This window comes from Dermochelys coriacea, chromosome 18 (assembly GCF_009764565.3).
Source record: "Dermochelys coriacea isolate rDerCor1 chromosome 18, rDerCor1.pri.v4, whole genome shotgun sequence".
Classification (NCBI taxonomy): domain Eukaryota; kingdom Metazoa; phylum Chordata; order Testudines; family Dermochelyidae; genus Dermochelys; species Dermochelys coriacea.
Window position 1 is genome coordinate 865,870 of NC_050085.1, and position 22,232 is coordinate 888,101.

Below are 22,232 nucleotides of genomic sequence, written 5' to 3' on the forward strand. Positions count from 1 at the left end.
GGAGTTCTCAGATTTTATTGGGGTCATTGACTCCTGTCACGCTCTCCAGGGACACAGCACCTCACTACTACTTGCCCTGAGTGTGAAGAAGCCTTACCTCTAACCCTCGAGCCCTCCTAGCAGCCCCTGTTCTAGTGGATGCTCACAGTATTCAGAGCCATTGGTTCCAAAGAAACAGCACACCCAGCTTAGCTGTTCTACCTCAAATCACCACTTTGCATTGCATGCAACACTGAAGGTCACAGACCTTGAAGCAGGGCCCAGGAGTATCCAGGCAGCACATGGCCCACAGCCACCACTCAGCAGGTCCCTTCAAGGGACCAGCATGCAAAGAGCTCCACCCACAAAGCTTCTGTTTGGGGGAGACATCCAGCCCCACTGATCAGCTGGGAAGCTCCACTTAAGGCAGAAAGGAAAGGAAAAAGAAAAGAAAAGGCAGAAGGTGCATAGGAAGTTGTCAAAGTGGGAATCTGTGGCTGGCTGCTAATATGGACCCTGTCTGATTCCTGAGCCCTGCCTGTTCTTGTCATCCTTATCCCAGACCCCCATCTGTTCTGAGATCCTACTTTCCTGCCTCACTCAGGTGCCTGCTCCTACATCCCACCCCTGATGCTGACTCCAGCTCTCATCTTAGGGTTGGCTCCTGACTCTGTCGCCAGCTCTGGTTCCAGGTGCCTGACTCTAACCATTAGGCATGACTGTCCATGCCCTGCTCCCTACAAGCACTGAGATGTTTGTTTATAGAGAAAGCAAGTACAAGTTTATTTTAACATTGACTCAAGTGATGGCAAGTAGAAGTACTCGAAACAAATATTCACAGGTAAAATCATAACATGCATTCTAGAGCCCTGACTTAATTAACACGATACTTTCATTTTTAATAAAGTATTGCTCACTAGCACTTTGCAGCCAGGCTGGTTCTGACCTCTCTTTGAAAAGGCACAACATGCTGTCCATTTGTCTCCTCAGTCAAGGATCCAGGCTTGTCTCCTGGTACCCCGAGATATATTGGAACAGTTCTTTGGCTGAGAAATCCATGAGAGGAAAGTCACAGGAAGAAACAATCATCAATCTTAGATTTGTATCTGGCTCAGTCTGTAAACAGCCCTACAGAGTGAGGCAGACAATACACAAATGACCAGACAGGGAGATAAGTGTCAGTTGCCACCTGTCCAAGGTCTGTCACCTGACCCGATGACTTTTCTCAATCCCAAATCCTTCAGAACAGAATTTTCAGTACAGATACAGAACTCCTTAAATATGATCTGTACCTACATTTTGCAATGGTCTACTTGCTCTGGATAGAGACCTCACATGTTGCCTTTGGTGAACTAATTTGTATATATCTGATCCAGGGGATCCCTGTAAACCCCTTTGCACCCTCTGCCAGTTGGCACCAACAGGCTCCTGGGCCACAGACCCATGTCCTTTTGCCCACCCACACCAGAACTCAGTTCATCAACAGAGCTATTTTTCCATGGTGCTCCAAGACCTGGCTGGTCACTATGGAAGGTTCACCAAGATTAATGTGGGGTGTTCTGGCTAGGTCCATGGTGCCACAATCTTTTGAAACTTGTGTCTGGGCTTTGCTGTGTGTGTGTGTGTGTGTGTGTGTGTGTGTGTGTGTGTGTGTGTGTGTTTTGTGGAGTTTTTGTTTTGCTAATGGAAAAATGGAACTTTTTCTCCCAGGACCACCATCGCCATAAAAACAGCCTTACTTGGTCAGAGCAATGGTCCGCCTAGCCCAACATCCTGTCATCTGACAATGTCTAATGCAGGTGCTTCAGAGGGAATGAACAGAACAGGGCAATTTCAAGTGATCTGTCCCCTGTTGTCCAGTTCAGCTTCTGGCAAACAGAAGTGGGGGACACCCAAACATGGGGTTGCATCCAGTGTTAACCTCTCATTTTCCCCACCCATGTGCAGAATTAATTTTATGTCCAACAATATGGAGGTGATTGTTGTACATCACCTTCATATTGGTGCTCATAACAAAATTCATGTGGTGGGGGTGGGGCCAGAGCTGAGGGGTTCAGTGTGGAAGGGGGCTCAGGGCTGGGGCAGAGGGTTGCAGTGCAGGGGTGTGAGGGCTCTAGCTGGGGGTGCAGGCTCTGGGGTGGGGCCAGGGATGAGGGTCTCGGAGTTGGGGAAGAGGGTTGTGGTGCTGGGGGTGTGTGCTTGGGTGGGGCTGGGGATAAGGGGTTCGGGGTGCCTGAGAGTGCTCAGGGGCTACAGCAGGGAGAGAGGACTCCCCGTAGCGCGCTCTCCCCACAGCAGCAGGACCTGGGCTGTGGGGTGGGGAGATGCCTCTCCCTGCCACAGCAGCTCTGGGGTTGGGGCTGCAGGATAGATGCCCCTCCCCCAGCCATGGCAGGTCTCTGGGCAGGTTCTTTGAATGCCTGTGCAGTGCTAAATAGGCTTCTGCATGGCCGTGCGGCTTACAGGGAATTTAAGTTGCATCCCTGACCATCCTGGCTAATAGCTATTGATGGACCTGTCCTTCATGAACTTGCCTTATTCTTGTTTGAACCCAGTTATACTTTTGGCCATCACAACATCCCACAGCAACAAGTTCCACAGGTTGACTGTGTGTTCTTTGAAGAAGTGCTTCCTTTTGTTTGTTTTCAAATCTGCTGCCGATTATTTTCATTGGGGTACCCCTGGTTCTTGTGTTATGGGAAGGAGTAAATAACATTCTCCACACCAGTCAAGACTTTATAGACCTCTATCATATCCCTACTTGTCTCTTTTTTCCAAGATGAACAGTCTCTTTTTATTCTCTCCTCATATGTTCCATACCCCTAATAATTTTTGTTGTCCCTTTCTATAACTTTTCTAGTTCTAATATCTTTTTCAGATGGGGCAACCAAATCTGCATGCAGTAGTCAAGGTGTGGGAGTACCATGGGTTTAAATAGTGGCATTGTGATATTTTCTGTCTTATCTATCACTTTCCTAATATTTCCCAACATTCTGTTTGCTTTTTTTTGACTGTCACTGCACATTGAGCGGATGTTTTCTGAGAATTTGGAGTCCTTGTGGATCTTTAAGTGGTAAAAGCTATCTTAGACCCCATGATGTGGTATGTATAGTAGGGATTATGTTTTTCCAATGTGCATTACTCTGCAGTAAGGGGCTATAACTGCCTGCCCTGCAACTCTAGATGCCTTCCATGCTCTTTCTGTGGCTCACACCTCTGACACCAACAGCCCACATACAAGCATGCAGGTCCCACCCTGCTTCCGCCAGCCTTTGTTACATTTTTGCAGAGTGACCCCAAATTCCCCCAAAACCATCTGTCTTGTGACCATCTGCTGAGGTTCCCAGAATTGTGAGTTACTGTGTTACCCTTCTCACTCTCTGCCAGTGAGAGCTTTGCTAATGGGAAGCTGTATGGCAACTCCCAGGCCAGCGAACTCTGCAGCACTCTGCTAGTCCACACCTTGCCTTGGAGGTAACAAACCATGACCCGAGCTCCCCAGATAAGTCTCCTTGCAGCATCCACTCCCACAAGTCATTAAGTTTACTGCACTTTTAAAGAGACTGGAATACCAGCTTGTTAATGTAACTGGGGTTTGAAATAAGAGTGTTTGTCAATCTCAGCTCTGAACTGGCATAGAATTAAATTTAAAACAAGTTTATTAAACAGTCATAGGTGTATGTGATGCCAAAGAAAAGGAGCCAAGATAAAAAGGGTTAAATAAGCAAAAGTGAAAATAAATTTCAGCAAGTTACAATCTTTGCCTAAGCAGGATTCTCACCTGTATTGAAGGATCTCTTTGCCTCAGATGTACAGGAGCTCTGGCCTCTTGTATCTGCCCAGTAATGCAGATCAAAAATGGCTTTCTGTTTCTGCTTATGTTTCCCAAAGGTCATTGGCCTTCCTTCAAGAGGCAGAAAGGTTTCTGGCTGTTCTTCCCTTCCTCTTGACTTCCCATCCCTCTGCTGAGTCATATATAAATTAGACTTCCATTGTTTGTTGGTCACACCTTATTTAATTTCATTGGAGACCAGTAGATACCTTTCCTCCTGGAAGGAGGAAACCAGTTTCTCCCTGTGTTTGGTCACAGATTGTAAAGCATGATATTGGTGACTATCTGTAATTCCTCATAGTGTTAATGTAGATATTTCACAATTATCTTAATCACCAGTATCTCCCAGGCTGTCATAAAAGGCATTACTTGGTACACTTCTATCATTCAGTAATATTGGATTGAGGCAACTGATTTTATTGCTTAGTGTTTGAGGTTCAGAGCCACTGTCCTTGTAGCCCAATAAACCATTGCAGTGTGTTCTCCAATAAAGTTCCTTTTCCCCTTCTGGGAAGAGGTGACATGTGGCCTGGTGAAGACTTCATGCAGGCTCCTTCCCATTTGATGGTGGTGGAGTTATTACCTTCTCTCCTTGCTAGCTTGATGACTATCTACCTGTTACGTAAATTCACCTTCATTGCCATTGCCTGGTGACCTAGGTGGTCAGATAAGCAAATACACATTCCTTTGTCTAAGGCAGACTGGGCTTAGGCATTGCTTGTCAAACACACAACTACTGAAATTATAACTGGTTTCAGAGTAGCAGCCATGTTAGTCTGTATTCACAAAAAAGGAAAGGAGTACTTATGGCACCTTAGAGACTAACAAATTTATTTGAGCATAAGCTTTCGTGAGCTACAGCTCACTTCATCGGATGCATCCGATGAAGTGAGCTGTAGCTCACGAAAACTTATGCTCAAATAAATTTGTTAGTCTCTAAGGTGCCATAAGTACTCCTTTCCTTTTTTACTGAAATTATGTTCTTAAACTGTATTACCCTTTGTACATGCCCTATACGTACATCATGCAATGATTATTGGGGGGCCATCGTGTTACCAGTTGGTGTATGAAATCTTACACAACACCTTTTTGATACAGGTTATGACACCAGTGTGAGGGGTTTAGTGAGCACATCAGGACTGCTGAGCTGCTGACACAGATTAAGAGAGTGCCAGTAAAACTCCATCATGATGTTTGATGTTAGGATCTTGGAGCTTTTATCAAAATAATTGTTTGCACTATTGGATGGCAATACAATAAAACCATAAACTGACCCAAGGCTTGCAAACTGTTAACCCCAATACCACAAAATAAAAGGCTGCAAACTTTGGAACAGTGGAAGAAGGCAGAAGGCATGCCTAAAAGTGCTGAGTGCCCATTTGTGTCACACTGGTTGTAAGTGTGTGTAGGTGCAGGATTTTAGGCTTCACTTGGGTGCAAGCTGGGGTCCTAATATCTTCTGTTTTCCCAGTCCTGCAGTGTAGAGTGGGGAGGGAAGTGCCTGTGGCTAGAATCTGGGAAGGATAAAGCTGCTCCTAGTCAACAGTGTTGTCTATGGGCTTTAGGACATGGCTGGGACGTGGTGGTGTGTGGAACACTGCCCTAAGACTATGTCTATACTGCACACTTCTGGTGTAGCTACCTGCCACAGTGAAAAGCAAGCTGCATCCACATTGCGGTGTCAGGGAAAGTCTCCACCACTGCCCCGCTGCCAGCAACTTTCCCCACTGCCGGAGTTCTTCCCTGATTCAGAGAGAGGCTCCAGCACCAGGATGCTACACTGCTAAATTAGGTCACCAGAAAAAAAAAGTTTGAAAACCACTGCTTGATAACAGCCCCTAATATATTTGAAAATTTGTCAGATGCCCCCGGAGTCATCTTTTTTGCAAGACTAAACATGCCCAGTTTTGTTTAAGCTTTTTTAACTTCTTCTCTTCTGTGGGCTCTCACCAATTTGCCCACAACTTTCCTAGAGTTCGGTGCCCAAAACTGGACACAGTATTCCAGCTGAGGCCTCACTAGCGCTGAGTAGAGCAGGACAGTGACCTCTCAAGTCTTCCATATGACACTCCTGTTAATACCCCTCCCACAATGATATTAGTCTTTTTCACAACTGCTGCACATTGTTGGCTCATTCAATTTGTGATTCCCAGATCCTTTTCAGCAGTACCACCACCTAGCCACGTATCCTCTATTCTGTAGGTGTGCATTTGATATTTTTCTTCCTATAGACAAAACCTTAGTTAAAGGGTCCAATTTTCTTGGATATATATGAAGCCTGAGTTTACTGCTTCATAAGGCACCTGGGTAAGTGTGAGCATGGTGCACATATGAGGAGCATCATGTCCTATTCCCTTGTCTGATGAGCAGCCACTTAGCCAGCACTTCTACTGGACTTCAGGGCAATAGGATTTCCCCAGCCAACTTACATACCCAGTGCCCTTGTCTAAAGCTGGGGCGGGGGGGAAGCAATTCTCTGTCAGCCTGGAAGAGGATTGCAGCTGATATACCATGGCATTGTCTCCCATCACACACCTTGCATCAGCAGGGGTAGTCCCTGGCTGTGTCTAGACTTCAGTCCTTGGCCGCCTGCACAGCAGAGCAAGGGCCTGTGCCTGCTCTCCAGAAGTAAACTGTGGGCATTGGACACAGCATCTCTTGGGGCATCAGCTTTGAGTGTGACTGTCTCAGGGAAGGAGAACAGGTCAGATGGGCTGTAGTAATAGAGAGATTCTGCCATCAGCAGGTTTGCTGCTGAAAGGCAAGCACTGGGGCAATTGGCTCTGGTGAGTTGGATCCCTGCGAGTTAGTGAGGGGTTGTCCATAAATTACATAGCACATCGTTGGGTGATTTTCCCCCCCCAAGACTACACACCCCTTGAAACACACAAAATTAAGGACCTCCTATGCCCTTAACATGCTATGTAATTGATGAACAGCCCCTGGTCCACTATTGGTTCCTTGGTTGATCTTGCTGCAGTCAGAACAATCGTGTTGCATTTAAATGAGCAAGTCACCAAGTTGTGAAAATTCTGGAAAAACAGGTTAGAGCCAAACTCCTATTATCTAACCAGAGGCAGGACCCAAAGACAGTGCTGGGGGGCAGGGTGTCATGAGGAGGATGGGATATAGCTGAGTAAAGGAAAATGCAGGTTAAAATGCTTCCCAAAATCCAGGGACTAGTATGATAAATCCCGAGGCTTTGGGCAGTCCTGTGTGCTCCATGGAAACATAGGGCTCAGTATGATAGCTAATACCTAGTGTATGTAAAGCTCTTCACTCAGATTTCAGTGCACCTGTCAAAGGACGTCAGTATCCTAGAATATCAGGGTTGGAAGGGACCTCAGGAAGTCATCTAGTCCAACCTCCTACTCAAAGCAGGACCAATCCCCAACTAAATCAACCCAGCCAGGGCTTGTCAAGCCTGACCTTAAAAACCTTGAAGGAAGGGGATTCCACCACCTCCCTAGGTAACACATTCCAGTGCTTCACCTCCTAGTGAAATTTTTTTTCCTAATATCCAACCTAAACCTCCCCCACTGCAACTTGAGACCATTGCTCTTTGTTCTGTCATCTGCAGAACAGTCTAGATCCATCCTCTTTGGAACCTCCTTACAGGTAGTTGAAAGCAGCTGTCAAATCTCCGCCTCTTCTCTCCCCCCCGCATTCTTCTCTTCTGCAGACTAAATAATCCCAGTTCCCTCAGCCTCTTCTCATAAATCATGTGCTCCAGCCCCCAAATCATTTTTCCAGTTTTTCCACATCTTTCTTGTAGTGTGGACACAGTACTCCAGATGAGGCCTCACCAATGCTGAATAGGGGGGAATGATCATGTCCCTCAATCTGCTGGCAATGCTCCTACTTATACAGCCCAAAATGCCATTAGCCTTCTTGGCAACAAGGGCACACTGTTGACTCATATCCAGCTTCTCATCCACTGTAACCCCTCGGTCCTTTTCTGCAGAACTACTGCCTAGCTGCAAAAAGTGCTTCAGAATTGATTCCTTGAGGGCCTGCTTCATGATTTTTCCAGGGACTGAGGTGAGGCTGACTAGCCTGTAGTTCCCCCAGATCATCCTCCTTCCCTTTTTTAAAGATGGGCACGACATTAGCCTTTTTCCAGTCATCAGGGGCCTCCCCTGATCACCATGAGTTTTCAAAGATAATGGCCAATGGTTCTGCAATCCCATCTGCTAAGTCCTTTAGCACTCTCGGATGCAGTGCATCCGGCCCCATGGACTTGTGCTCGTCCAGCTTTTCTAAATAGTCCTGAACCACTTCTTTCTTCACAGAAGGCTGGTCACCTCCTACCCATGTTGTGCTGCCCAGTGCAGTAGTCTAGGAGCTGACCTTGTTTGTGAAGACAGAGGCAAAAGAAAACATTGAGTACATTAGCTTTTTCCACATCCTCTGTCACTAGATTGCCTCCCCCATTCAGTCCCACACTTTCCTTGACCACTTTCTTGTTGTTAACGTATCTGTAGAAACCCTTCTTGTTACTCTTAACATCCCTTGCTAGCTGCAACTCCAAGTGTGATTTAGTCTTCCTGATTTCACTCCTGCATGCCTGAGCAATATTGTTATACTCCTCCCTAGTCATTTGTCCAATCTTCCACTTCTTGTAAGCTTCTTTTTTGTGTTTAAGATCAGCAAGGATTTCACTGTGAAGCCAAGCTGGTCGCCTGCCATATTTACTATTCTTTCTACACTTCGGGATGATTTGATCCTGCAACCTCAATAAGGATTCTTTAAAATACAGCGAGCTCTCCTGGACTCCTTTCCCTCTCATGTTGTTCTCCCAGGGGATCCTGCCCATCAGTTCCATGAGGGAGTCAGTCTGCTTTTCTGAAGTCCAGGATCTGTATTCTGCTGCTCTCCTTTCTTCCCTGTGTCAGGATTCTGACTCAGCCATCTCATGGTCACTGCCTCCCAGGTTCCCATCCACTTCCCGTTTTGTGAGCAGCAGGTCAAGAAGAGCTCTGCCCCTAGTTGGTTCCTCCTGCACTTGCACCAGGAAATTGTCCCCTACACTTTCCAAAACTTCCTGGATTGTCTGTGCACCACTGTATTGCTCTCCCAGCAGATATCAGGGTGACTAAAGTCTCCCATGAGAACCAGGGCCTGTGATCTAGTAACTTTCGTGAGTTGCCGGAAGAAAGCCTCGTCCACCTCATCCCCCTGGTCTGGGGGTCTATAGCAGACTCCCACCACAACGTCGCCCTTGTTGCTCACACGTCTAAATTTCATCCAGAGATTCTAAGGTTTTTCTGCAGTTTCATACAGGAGCTCTGAGCAGTCCTACTGCTCTCTTACATACAATGCAACTCGCCCACCGTTTCTGCCCTGCCTGTCCTTCCTGAACAGTTTATATCCATCCATGACAGAACTCCAGTCATGTGAGTTATCCCACCAAGTCTCTGTTGTTCCAGTCACCACATAATTCCTTGACTGTGCCAGGACTTCCAGCTCTCCCTGCTTGTTGCCCAGGCTTCTTGCTTTTGTGTATAGGCACTTGAGATAACTTGCTGTTTGTCCTGCCTTCTCAGTATGAGGCAGGAGCCCTCCCCTTTTGCGCTCTCCTGCTTGTGCTTCCTCCCGGTATCCCACTTACCTCAGGGCTTTGGTCTCCTTCCCCCAATGAACCTAGCTTAAAGCCCTCCTCACTAGGTTAGCCAGCCTGCTTGCGAAGGTGCTCTTCCCTCTCTCTGCCTAGCAATTCTTCTTGGAACACCATCCCATGGTCCAAGAATCCAAAGCCTTCTCTCTGACACCACCTGCATAGCCAGTTGTTGACTTCCACGATTCGACAATCTCTACCCGGGTCTTTTCCTTCCACAGGAATGATGGACAAGAACATCACTTGTGCCTCAAACTCCTTATCCTTCTTCCCAGAGCCACATAGTCTGCAGTGATCCACTCAAGGTCATTCTTGGCAGTATCTTTAGTGCCCATGTGGAGAAGCAGGAAGGGGTAGCGATCTGAGGGCTTGATGAGTCTCGGCAGTCTCTCCTCCACACTGTGAATCCTAGCTCCTGGTACCCATTGTCATCAGTGGATACGCTTCCTAGGTCTGGGAGCTGTCTCTTCCTGCTGACCACTGATGAGCCTGAATTGACATGCAACTATTGGGTCAATGGGGCAGGTTATGGAGGAGGCTGTTTATTACTGGGACACTGTTTTTCCCCTGTGGGGAATTGGCTTCTGAAAAGCCTGCAGGCCCAATTCTGCTTACAGAATTCCAACAGGGAATTTGGCCCTTATGTATCCATGGACAGAACTGGATCCTGAATATGAATTTTGGTCCCAGAAGGGACCATTATGATTGGGCCTAACTTCCTGTATAGCACAAAAGAATTTCACTAAGTGATTCTGCTGCAAGCCCATAGCTTCTGGTGGAGCTAGCACACATCTTTTTAGAAAGAGACCTCTGATCTTGATTTACAGACTTCAAGTGATGGAGAATCCACCCCGTCCTTAGGTAAGTTATCCCAGTGATTCATTGTCTTCCCTGTTAATCCTGTGCACTTTATTTCTAGTCTGAACTTGTCTAGCTTCAGCTTGGAGCACTGGATCTTGCTCTGCCTTTGCCTGCTAGATTAATCTTCTGCTATCAGAAATCTTAGCCTTCTGTAGGTACTTGTAGACTGTGATCAAGTCACCTTAACTTTCTCTGTAATAAGCTAAATTGTGTGTGTGTGTGTCCTTTTTGACATGGGGACACCAGAACTGGATCAGTCCCCAGTGATGGGGTCTCTAATGCTATACAGAGGTAATATCACCTTCTTACTCCTGCTTGTTGTTCTCATCCCTCCACCTACTAAAGTACGCTTCTAGAGCTGTGAATGTGGGTGTGTATCTGGGTTTGAGCTACATTGACACAACTGGTTCAGGAGGCTACAGGATTGGAGTAGCAGGGGATGCTGCAGGTAAATAATGCCACACATCTGCAGAGCTGAGGTGAGTGAAGTTTGCGGAGCACCTCCCCATGTTGCACCTGGCTCTGCTTGGGAGGGCAAGAGAATTTTATTGCTTATCTGAATGTTACAATTCCAAATGCAGTTCAGAGATGCATGGGCTGGATTCACACTGGGTTGGAGAGTTGTCTCAGCCAAGCTCCCCAGGTAGCACATGTGGGATACTGAAAGCCTGCAAAGGAGCTTGACCCAGCACCAGACTCATGTCTAGAGCCTGCTGAAAAAGTGGCCATATCTTTATAAGACATCAGCTTCCCCAGCAAGCAATAGTCCCCACAGTCCCCCCACCTCCCTCTCCAATGGAGAAATCCCACCTTGCCCCTCCACTGAGAGCCATGAAGAACTCTGCTTCCCTCCCCCATTGAGGGGGAGAGAGAGCTCAGTGGTTTGAGCATTGGTCTGATAAACCCAAGGTTGTGAGTTCAATCCCATTTAGGGATCTGGGGCAAAAATTGGGAATTGGCCCTGCTTTGAGCAGGGGGTTGGACTAGATGACCTCCTGAGTTCCCTTCCAACTCTGATATTCTGTGATTCTGAGAGTAGTGGGGAATTCCCTCCCCAGGCTGTTCTCAGTGGGAGCTCTTGGGTGTTGAGCTTGCTTGTAAGCCTGGCCTCCAGCCTCTGCCCCTGGGTACGCATGCTGCCCTGGGGCAGCCACGAGGCCTCTTCAGCAGGACCGCTGCTGCCAGCATGCAACTCGGCATTGCCGAGTGCAATGTTTGCAGAGATCGGTGGCCGTTTCTCTGCAGATTCCTGTTCCTCTGGGCCATGGGGTCCTGTCAGAACTTGGTACTGAGCAAACCTCCATTTCCCCCATCTGTGAATTAGGGCTAAGGCCCACCTCACGGGGGCTGAAGAAAAGTTAATACATCTCCAAACAGCATGCAGGCCCTCAGCTGGAAAGCACAATAACCTTCCTCCATGCTATAGAACATGCTCCAGCTGCTTGTGATTTGCCAGACCAGCTAGATCTCCCTGCCAGCTGGCAGGGCTCTCTCAGAGGGTTGCGCTGGGGATGCTGTTTAGTTCTCCCTCCCCCCCCCCCCACACTGCCAGCTGGAGTTTTTGGAGGAGGCCTGGTTGTGCAACGCAACTGCTGTCCCCTGCCAAAATCTCTGCTCCCCAGGGAGCAGTTACTGAGCTCCAAAGACACCTCTGTTTCTGGCACCCAGCAGGCTAATCTGAGGGAATTGACTATTGACATTCTCCTGGCTTGTCTCAGATCTTCTCCCTCCCTGGAGGCCCCATAACTTGACAATGTGGAGGGGATCCCCCTCCCTCCCTGCCCCATGGTGGTGGTAGTGGTGCTGCTGTTGCTCAGGAGGTGAGGATAGTTTTCATTCTGCTCTGTCCTGACTATCCATCCGAGGAGATTGCTGGTTTACCTGTCACCTCGTGCAGCTAGTCATTTGAGAGCTGGGGTGTTTGCATTGCAATTCCAATCTTTGTGTCATGATTTCTACAGTATTGGAGCGAAGATCCATTCTTATGTAGTGACTTGAACCGTGGGTCGTCTGTGAGGACTGAACCTGTGACCCACGCACAAGCCTCAGGAAGGAGGCCGTGTTTGGGTGGAGGAGTGATGGTGCTGGGCACTGAGAGGCAGTGCAGTTCAGTGCATAGGCATCTGGACAGAGAGTCAGACTTTGGTCTATCTCCAGATGACTTTGGGCAAGTCACTTCAACTTCTCTCTGCCTTGGTTTTTCCTCTCCCGCTCTGTGTGATCCATTTAGGTGCAGGCTTTTTGGGGCAGGGGCTCTCACTAGGGCTCCTTGTCTTCACTAGGAAAAAAGGGTGGAAAGCCATGTGGTAAAACCCCCATGCAGACAAGGCAGTTGCAGTTTCAACACACGTTAGCAGGATGAGGTAACCTCCAGGGTCCCCCTTAGTGTTTACCTCAACTTGCTACCACATGGGAAAACTAAACTGCCATGTTCTAACTAGGATTTTACTATGTGTTAGGTGTGGTCTTACCATGTGTTAGCTTTTTTCCTACATGTGGATGCATCCCCAGTGTCTGTCCAGCACCTTGCACCACAGGGCTGTGATCCCTCCTGGTGCCATCAGGCCTCACTGTAATACAAACAGGAAGCCCAGTCAGAGGTGGCGCAGTGTCTAAAGGCGGGTGCCCTCACTGCACTGAGAGGGAATTTAGGAGATGTTGCAGGACAGTAGGAGCTATATGTTTGAGAAGTGCCAGCATATCTTAATTGATCTCAGCCCCCTCCCCTGGAGGAAAAACTATGTCCTGGGCTGAGTTGGTTGGACAGCGGAACAGTTTAGCCCTTCCAGCCTACCTGGGACAATCCAGACCTCGAAGGATTTTACCCAGGCTATAGCCAAGTCTGTCCTCTCCTGAAAGCCGTTCTGCATGGGGGAAGCAGAGGGGGGGACAAGGAGATGGGCTGGGGTAGACGTCCTTTCTCGCTAGCACAGCAGTGCGAGTGGTCTCTGTTTTCCATTCCCCAGAGTCTGCTACGCAGGAACAGATCCTCTGCTGAGCACACAGGTCCCTGGTGTCGTCCTGAGGTGAGTGCCGGCAGCATCATGAAGGCTCTTCTCCTTGTCCTGTTGGCTGAAGTCTGTCTCACCTCCCTTGTCCCAGGTATGTGAATCCCTAGGTTACTCACGCCCAGGCCATTCCTGGGGGGTGTGGGGCCTGGGACAAATCAGCCCCCACCGGCTTGGGGGCCCTGTTCTGCATCTGCGGCCGGGAGCCCAGAGGTCTCACAGCATCCCCCGAATCCCTAGTTCCTATGCTTGTCTTCCAGGACTGACCATGCCAGCTAATTGCACTGGCCCGGGGGGCCCCACCAAAGCAAAGGGCCCGGAGTGGTTGCCCCGATTTGCCCTATCCAAGGGATGGCTCTGCTTGCACCCATGGGTGTACCAGCTTTATGGCATGTGTTTCGAAGAGCGTGTGTGTCAAGAAAGGATGTAGGAGTTGCAAACATGCTCCAACCATTCCTGAGGGCTGAACCTTATGGCGCGACATCTGGGGCTTGTACACTGCCATGCAGAGAACCCATCAGCTGCAGGTCTGCAGAGCTTTTTACCGGGGTCTTTCAGCAGGCAGACCGAACTCAGGATGGCTGGTGCCAGCACATACTCCTCAAGGTGGACGGTTCAGCTCCTGCAGTATCGGTCGCCCATCTGCGTCCCCTAAGCCAATGGTGCAGTCTTGCAGGCTGGAGGGGAGACCAATTGGGAGCGCTGGTCTTGGCATAGTCCCATAGTCAGATGGGCCAGGCTCTGGCTCATAAGGCAGTTTGTGCGATGCCCCATGCAGCCTGCCCATATGAGGGTGAAAGATGTTGTCATTTTAACATGTTAGCTAATCCTGGGGTTGAGAGGACAATCTATATTTTAATTTCTGTTATCGGGTCAGGAAACTCTGACCTCCCCTCTTAAAACATGTCAGTTAGCACCCCTTAACCTGGTGTGCCTGCACAGGGCTGAAGCCAGCCCCACCCATGTCTACCTAAAGCCCGTCATAGAATCCTTGAAGATTAGGGTTGGAAGAGACCTCTGGAGGTCTTCTCATCTAACCCCCTGCTCAAAGCAGGACCAATCCCCAACTAAATCATCCCAGCCAAGGCTCTGTCAAGCCTGACCTTAAAAACCTCTAAGGATGGAGATTCCACCACCTCCCCAGGTAACTCATTCCAGTGCTTCACCATCCTCCTAGTGAAAGTGTTTCCTAATATCCAACCTAGATCTGTCCCACTGCAACTTGGGACCATTGCTTCTTGCTCTGTCATCTGCCACCACTGAGAGCAGCGGAGCTCCATCCTCTTTGGAACCCCCCTTCAGGTAGTAGAAGGCTGCTATCAAATCCCATCCCCACTCACTCTTCTCTTTGCAGACTAAATAAGCCTAGTCCCTCAGCCTCTTCTCATAAGTCATATGCTCCCTCCCCCAATCATTTTCATTACCCTCCACTGGAGACTCTCCAATTTGTCCACATCCCTTCTGAAGTTGGGGTCCAAAACTGGACACAATACTGCAGATGTGGCCTCACCAGTGCCGAATAGAGGGGAATAATCACTTCCCTCAACCTGCTGGCAATGCTCCTTCTAATGCAGCCCAATATGGTGTTAGCTTTCTTGGCAATAAGGGCACACTGCTGACTCACATCCAGCTTCTCATCCACTGTAATCCCCAGATCCTTTTCTGCAGAACGGCAGCTTAGCCAGTCGGTCCCAATCCTGTAGCAATGCATGGGATTCTTCCGTCATACGTGCAGGACTCTGCACTTGTCCTTGTTGAACCTCATCAGATTTCTTTTGGCTCAATTCAACAATTTGTCTAGGTCACTCTGGACCCTATTCCTACCCTCCAGCATATCTACCTCTTCTCCCCCCCCCAGTGTAGTGTTATCCGCAAACTTGCTGAAGATGCAATCCATCCCATCATCCAGATCATTAATGAAGATGTTGAAAAAAACTGACCCCTGGAGCACTCCGGCTTGATACCGGCTGCCAACTAGACATTGAGCCATTGATCACTACCCACTGAGCTCAACAATCTAGCCAGCTTTCTATCCACCTTACAGTCCATTCATCCTATTCATACTTCTTGAACTTGCTGGCAAGAATACTGTGGGAGACCGTATCAAAAGTTTTGCTAAAGTCAAGGTTTATCACGTCCACTGCTTTCCCCATATCCACAGAGCCAGTTATCTTGTCATAGAAGACATGACTTGCCCTTGGTGAATCCATGTTGACTGTTCCTGAGCACCTTCCTCTCCACCAAGTGCTTCAAAATGGATTCCTTGAGGACCTTCTCCATGATTTTTATAGGGACTGAGGTGAGACTGACCAGTCTGTAGTTCTTTAAAGATGGGCACTACGTTTTCCTTTTTCCAATAATCTGGGACCTCCCCTGATTGCCACAGGTTTTCAAAGATAATGGCCAATGGCTCTGCAATCACATCAGCCCATTCCCTGAGCACCCTTGGATGCATTAGATCCTGCCTATGGACTTGTGTATGTCCAGCTTTTCTAAATAGTCCTTAACCTGTTCTTTCACTACTGAGGGCTGCTCATCATCTCCCTATACTGGGCTGCCCACTGCAGCAGTCTGGGGCGAAGACCGGGAGGGGGAAATCATTAAGTACTTCAACTTTTTCCACATCTGTCACTAGGTTGTGTCCCCCATTAAGTGTCCCACACTTTCTCTGACCACCACCTTGTTGCGAACGTACCTGTAGAAACCCTTCTCGTTTCCCTTCTAGCTGCAATTCCAGTTGTGCTTTGGCCTTCTTGATTACATCCCTGCATGCTTGAGTAATAATCTCCTACTCCTCCCTAGTCATCTGTCCAAGTTTCCGCTTCTTGTCAGCTTCCTTTTTGAGGGAGTCAGTCTGCTTTTCTGAAGTCCAGGTTCTGTATTTTGCTGCTCTCCTTTCCTCAAGATCCTGAATTCGACCATCTCATGATCACCGCTGCCCAGATTCCCACCCACTTCTATTTCCCATACCAATTCTTCCCTGCTTGTGAGCAGCAGGTCAAGAGGAGCATGGTTCCTCCAGCACTTGCACCAGGAAGTTGTCCTCAACCCTCTCCAAAAACTTCCTGGATTGTCTGTGCACTGCTCTATTGCTCTCCAATCACTTCGACATCGGCTGGAAGTCCCCCCATGAGAACCAGGGCCTGTGATCTGGAAACTTCTTAGTTGTCTGAAGAAAGCCTCGTTTACCTCATCCTCCTGGTCTGGTAGTCTATACCTTACCCCTGTAATGGAGACTCCTGGGGGGCAGGGCAGGGCCATCACCCCTTTGACAGAAAGGTAACTAAGGCACATTGAGGCTAAGGGGTTTGTCTACACTTTGGGGGGGGGGGGGGAGAAGACCTGCAGCAGCAAGACTCCGAGCCCAGGTATATAGCCCCAGGCCCATGCTACACGAAGCAATACAGACAGTCCCACATGGTCTGAGACACCCACTCCATTCTCAGCATTTCAGAGCCCAAGTGGGAATGTCCACAAGAGCCAGTGCTAGCCCTCTGGGAGCCTTAAACAGGAATATTTTACCCCCCCATCCCAATATTAAAGCAGGCAAATTCTTATAAAAAGTGACTAGGAGCCCCTTTGAGCTGCTCAGGGCTCTAAGCAATTGCTTAGTCTGCTTCTCCCTGTCACTGGCTCTGATGTCCACACTGTTTTTAGCGCTCTTGCATGGGTGCTGGCTTGCAGATTCAGGCTGTGAGACTTGCAGCCACATGTCTTTTTTGCAGCATAGATGCACCCTAAGCAACTTGCACAGGAAGTCTGTGAAAGAGAAGGGAATGGAAATAGGTTTTCTGGAGCCCAGTGGTGCACCTTAACCACTGGGACATTGTTCCTTGCGGGGACATCTTCACCATACTCCTCTAGGATGCTGCTAAGCACTAAGGGTGTAAAAAAGGCTGAGCAGCACATAAATAAGAGACACATATTGTGCAGCAGGACAGAAAATGATAAAACCAGCAAAGGAATAAACCTCCTTTGTCAGCTAGGAAGAGAGGATCCTGAAGAATACAGAAGAAAACGCTTGAATAATGATATTCAGAAAGGGATCTTCTGTAATTGCGTCTGAATTCACTTCCCAGCGTATTTTTGTCTGATGGTTAGTCAGGGGCAGAGGGTCACAGTCCTGGCTCAGCAGAGCCCCTGCCAGCAGCATGTGTGAGAATTCAGGCCCCAATGCTTGGGGGTTCATGGCCATTTCATGGCTCTGGGATTGGATCCTGGCCTGGGAGAGGCCAGCATAAATCAATGGCAGCGATTAATTGGAAAGTGCTGCCTGCAAGAGACTCGCTCTATTGGATCAGGGGCTTGTAAAAGGAGATAATGCAGGCTAGAGAAGTGGGGACTCTCCTTATTGTTTCTGGGTGAGGGTGCTGGAACAATTTTTATAGTGGAAGCCATTGAACAAAACTGTAAAGCATTTGGTTGCCATTGTTACTTCAATCTGGGAGGGCTGCCACAACTCCAGCAGCACCCCTAGCATGGGGTGGAGCCCAACATGAGGAGTGAGGGTGGTATTGCTTGCCCTGGTGTCCTAAGGGGTTGCACTACAAAGGGTGCTGCCCTCTGATCCTCAAGGGACCCACATCCGTGAATTAAAAGCAGAGGCAACCCCAGGTCGGAAAATCCCCTGGCTCTGGGCATTCAGTATCTAGACTCGCATGTCAGCAAAGAGTTCTATCGGTTTTTAACAGGATACCAACAAAGAAACCAGATCCAAACACTCCATGATCTTTGGCGTGTGTGAGATCTGGATTGAAATTCAGTGGGTTGAGCTCCTGTCTGGTTGGGAGCTGATAGTCCAAGCCAGCTAGGGCTGTCCACTCACCCACACTGGGAGGGTGACCAGGCCTGCCGACAGCAATTCCAGGCTCCAGGGCAGAATAATCAATGAGAACCCCACACAAGCACAAGCTGTGCCCGTGGTCCACCTGACTTTTGGGTTGTGCTGTGCCTGCACTGGCTGGTGCCCAGAGAGCTGCCAGCTGTGCTCCTGGATGTGCTCTTCTGGCACAGCCAGGGCTTTCACATGCTCACCCAGTAGGGTTGCCACTGGTCTAATCGCGCAAACCCAAAGAGGGGTGCGGGGGGGGGGAGTTTGGGTGCGGGGGGGTGAGGGGTGCAGGCTCTGGGAAAGGATGTGGGCTCTAGACTGGGGCAGAGGGTTGGGCTGGTGCTTACCTCGGGTGGTTCCCGAAAGCGACTAGCACACCCCTCTGGCAGCAGCGGCTCCTAGGCGGGGGGCGATGGAGGTGTCCGCGCACCACGGCCTACAGCCCCCGCAGCTCCCATTGGCTGCAGTTCACAGCCAATGAGAGCTGTGGAGTTGGCACTTAGGGTGGGAGCAGTGTGCAGATACCTCAACCTGTGGCCCATGGACTATGTTTAAGGGGTCCATGAAAGACTTAAACCGAAAACTAACTGAACAGAAATCGGCTATAGTTACAGATAATCCATTTCCATAGGGGTCCTCACCTCCATTCAAAATTTTTTAGGTGTCTGCAAATGAAAATAGGTTGAGAACCACTGTTTTAAATAATTGGTGAGCCTTCTAATGGTCCCACTGAATTTGTGTTTTCTGGCAGCTTTGAAAGCAATTTGCTTTATCTAGCCTTTTGAATTCAGGATTAAACAGGGATTTGGTGCTTTCTAGCCCCAGCCAGAAAACTCGGAAGCAATTCATACCCCACACTCCGGTTTTCAGCTAGGAACTGCACAGACTGATCCATTTTGAATCCTCCCTCATTTTGTTTGTGACAAGTTGACAGATGCCCAGTGTGCCCAAAAGCGATGAGGTTTATAGAGAGTGGTAATTCCCAGAGTTTGTCAGGTGACTGGCCACACCAAAGCAGCCCTGGCCTCCCTGGCCCCGCCAGCCAAGTCTTTGCCCTATAGCCTGGCTTGTACTTCTTGATTTATATTTTTCTCTTGTGGTTGAACATACAGAGCTGGCGGCATTAACTCCTTCCAGACTTGAAGTAGAGAACAACGGGCAGGTGAATGAACCAGGTCAGAGGAGGCTGGGAAACCACTGCTGGGCTGTGTAGCCCCAACCAGCTCTTCTTGCTGGACTCCTCCCTTGCCACTTAAGTGTTAGTCTTGTGGTCCCCACTTCACCCAGGGATTCTTTGTATTGTGGCTGCCTTCCAGCCCCCACCATGGTGACCTTTCTGGCCCAGGTGCGAATGAATCTGTAGGGCCTAGGAATAAGATTGTAGCCCTTTTAAATAGTTTGCTATCCCTCTTGTGGTGCCCACTGCGTTTGGCTGGTTTCTGGCAGCTCCTAAAACTCAGAGTGGCTGGATGTGTGTACCTAGACGAGTTGTATTATTGATGCCAAACATTCAAAAGCTTGAGTCTGGCCCTGTGTAAATCATGGGATTGGCTTAAAGCTTATGAGATTTAAAAAATATTGGAGGGGAGAGGGTCCTACTTTGCGCTTTTTTTCCCCCCTGCTTTCAGGTCACATTTGCTTCATATTCAGACTTTTCCGTGCAACCAGGAGGGCTAGAAATATGCTTTTAAAAAAAAAAAACAACCAAAAGCCGAGATTCTCATGCAGTACTAGGATTCCAGCAGCTGGGGCTTTAAGAAAACACCTGCAACCCAGAACTGGCAACAATGAATTAACGAATACTGTTATTTGGGACCCAGTAGTGCTGGATGCTTCCTTCATAGTGCTGTGGAAAGAGCAAATGCTCCAGCAGACCCTCCCTTAGGGTCTCCGTCTCTGTTCTTCGGTCAGAGATCAAAGAGCACCCATCCTTGGGACACCAGTCCCCAGGGCTGAGTCAGCTCAGGCACAAGAAGCTGGGACTTGATCCAAGATTCCTCTTCTGAGCTTCCTTCCACAGGCTAGAAACCTCTTCTAGTCCCATGCACAATGCCACAAGACCCTGGAAAATGGCTGCTTCCCAGGTGACCTCCCTGAAGGGTGGCTGATTTCATAAGTTAGTGTGGCAAGGAGAAGACTGTGCAGGCAGATGCTGCTGGCTTCCTTAAAGACGTGCAGAGAATGCTCGTTTCTTCTCATGTCTAGATCCAGGCCTGTGGAGGCAGGCTCTTGCTGCTGCTTTTTGGGGCTTGGTTCCTTCTGCTAAAGGATGGAACACTCTGGTGACAGCTGGGGACTGGGAGTCAGGACCTCTAGGTTCTTCTTTGAATGATTGCTCATATCAATTCCAATTAGATGTATGCGCGCCGTGTGCACAGTCATTAGAAGGGTGTTTGCTTTTTCTTTCCCCCCCTAGCCACACCCGTCGGGTCAGCTGTGGAACCCCCTGGAGTGGCACCTTCATGGCGCTCAATATATGACCCTGCTTACTCAGTGCCACCTTAGTTCCTTCTTATTGAGCAGGGGGTTGGACTAGATACCTCCTGAGGTCCCTTCCAACCCTGATATTCTATTCTATGATATGATTCTACCACCTGTGACAGTTGGAACTGTGGCTTCTTGCTCAGCAAGTTCTCCACATTTCCCTAGCTTTTTTCTCTTGTATCTTTTATTTAGTTTATTGTAGTAGCAGTTGGGATGGGAGGTTTACCCTCCATCCTGACCGGTTTTTCTTGAGAGGGCTTTCATCCCAAGTCCCAGGGGTTCAAGTCCTGCTCCAAGCCCATGTCAACGGGCAACCCTCATGACGCTTGTCTCGAGTGCCTGGGGAAGGCTCACCAAGCCGATAGGTACGGGATTTGCAAGGGTTTTGCCCTAGAACCAAAAAGGAGCAAGACTTTCACCTTAAGCAGCTCCTTATGGTGAAGACCTATTTAGACCTCAGCTTCCTTCCATGTGGCAGGATCTGACACAGAGTTCTTCTGTGTGTAGCGCGCTGGCGGCAGTGGTGGAAGTGGCATAGTGGACGGATTCTGGCAGAGACCTGCAGTATCGCTGCTCCCTGGCGCTGAAACCGGCAGGATCAACCCAGCACTGCTCCCACTCCCTGGTGCAGAAGCAGCACCAGAAGCAAAGAAAGAGCAGCTCTCCATCCCACAGACCCACCCCTCTGGAGCTAGCCAATGGGGCACGTCCTCAAAAGTAGCACCCAGAGCCAAAGCCGGTAGAGACGGCACCATTGACTTTGGCCCTGCGAGGGGGACTGTAGAGTCTGGTCCTGTTGGACTCCCCAGCCCTCATCATTGAGGAGGTAGAGCTACCTTCCACTCAGGACACCTTTCCGGCCACAAGGGACCTCATCACCATGACAGCGCCAAGGTTGCCTAGGATTTGCATGAAGCCTCTGGTACCACAGCATATGGCACCATCTCAAGGCAAAGAAGAAAATGAACTGGCTCCAGGTCACAGCACCGCTCCCCAGCTCAGCTCCTCTTAGCACCACCCTGGCCTCATGATCCCAGTCCTCGAACTTGGAGGCAGGGTCCAGGTACTTGGAGCGGGACTGGCACTGGTCAGGCTGTGGATGCTCTGAGGTGGGCCAGGGCCATGGCCTGCGCAGTGGCGGGGACCAGTGCAGTGGCCATTCTGGACCCTGTGGGCATACCACCAGCCCAGGGCACCCAGTCTAAAGGCTCCCAATTGGCCACCTCTGAACTGAGGGTGCCAGAGGCCTTAGCCAGTTGGCCCACCCTTAGGGGTGCTGAGGAGGCACAGTGCCCCCACCCCCTCTCAGAATCGGCTCCAACTCTGGTTCCTGAGCCGGGGGCGACCAGCAAAGCAGATAGTCTCCTTCCTGATGAGCAGGAAGGATGGGAGGACCTGGTTTCTCCCATTGGCCTCTTCGCCCTCCTGAGACAAGGCCGTTGCAGGCACTTCTGTCTCTGGACTGCCTCCTATAGATAGCCCTGCCTACCAAGACCTCCTGCACAGAGTGGCGTGCAACATAGGTCTGCACGCCGAGGAGGTGGTGGAGTTAGAGGACCCTGTGGTTGACATTCTGGCCCCAGAAAGTCCTTCAAGGGTGGCTCTGCCCCTCATCAAGAC

At 49.3% G+C, this 22,232-nt stretch overlaps 1 protein-coding gene across 2 annotated transcripts in view; it reads left to right on the forward strand.

Annotated features, from left to right (window-relative positions):
* The window catches only part of ALPL (alkaline phosphatase, biomineralization associated), a 90,511-nt gene that overhangs the window by 11,929 nt on the left and 56,350 nt on the right, over positions 1 to 22,232 (forward strand). For both annotated transcript variants that reach the window (XM_038376929.1, XM_038376930.2), the window contains one exon: positions 13,256 to 13,391. In XM_038376929.1, the coding sequence (XP_038232857.1) occupies positions 13,334 to 13,391 (58 nt within the window). In that variant the 5' untranslated portion in view covers positions 13,256 to 13,333. The remainder of the gene's footprint in view (positions 1 to 13,255; positions 13,392 to 22,232) is intronic.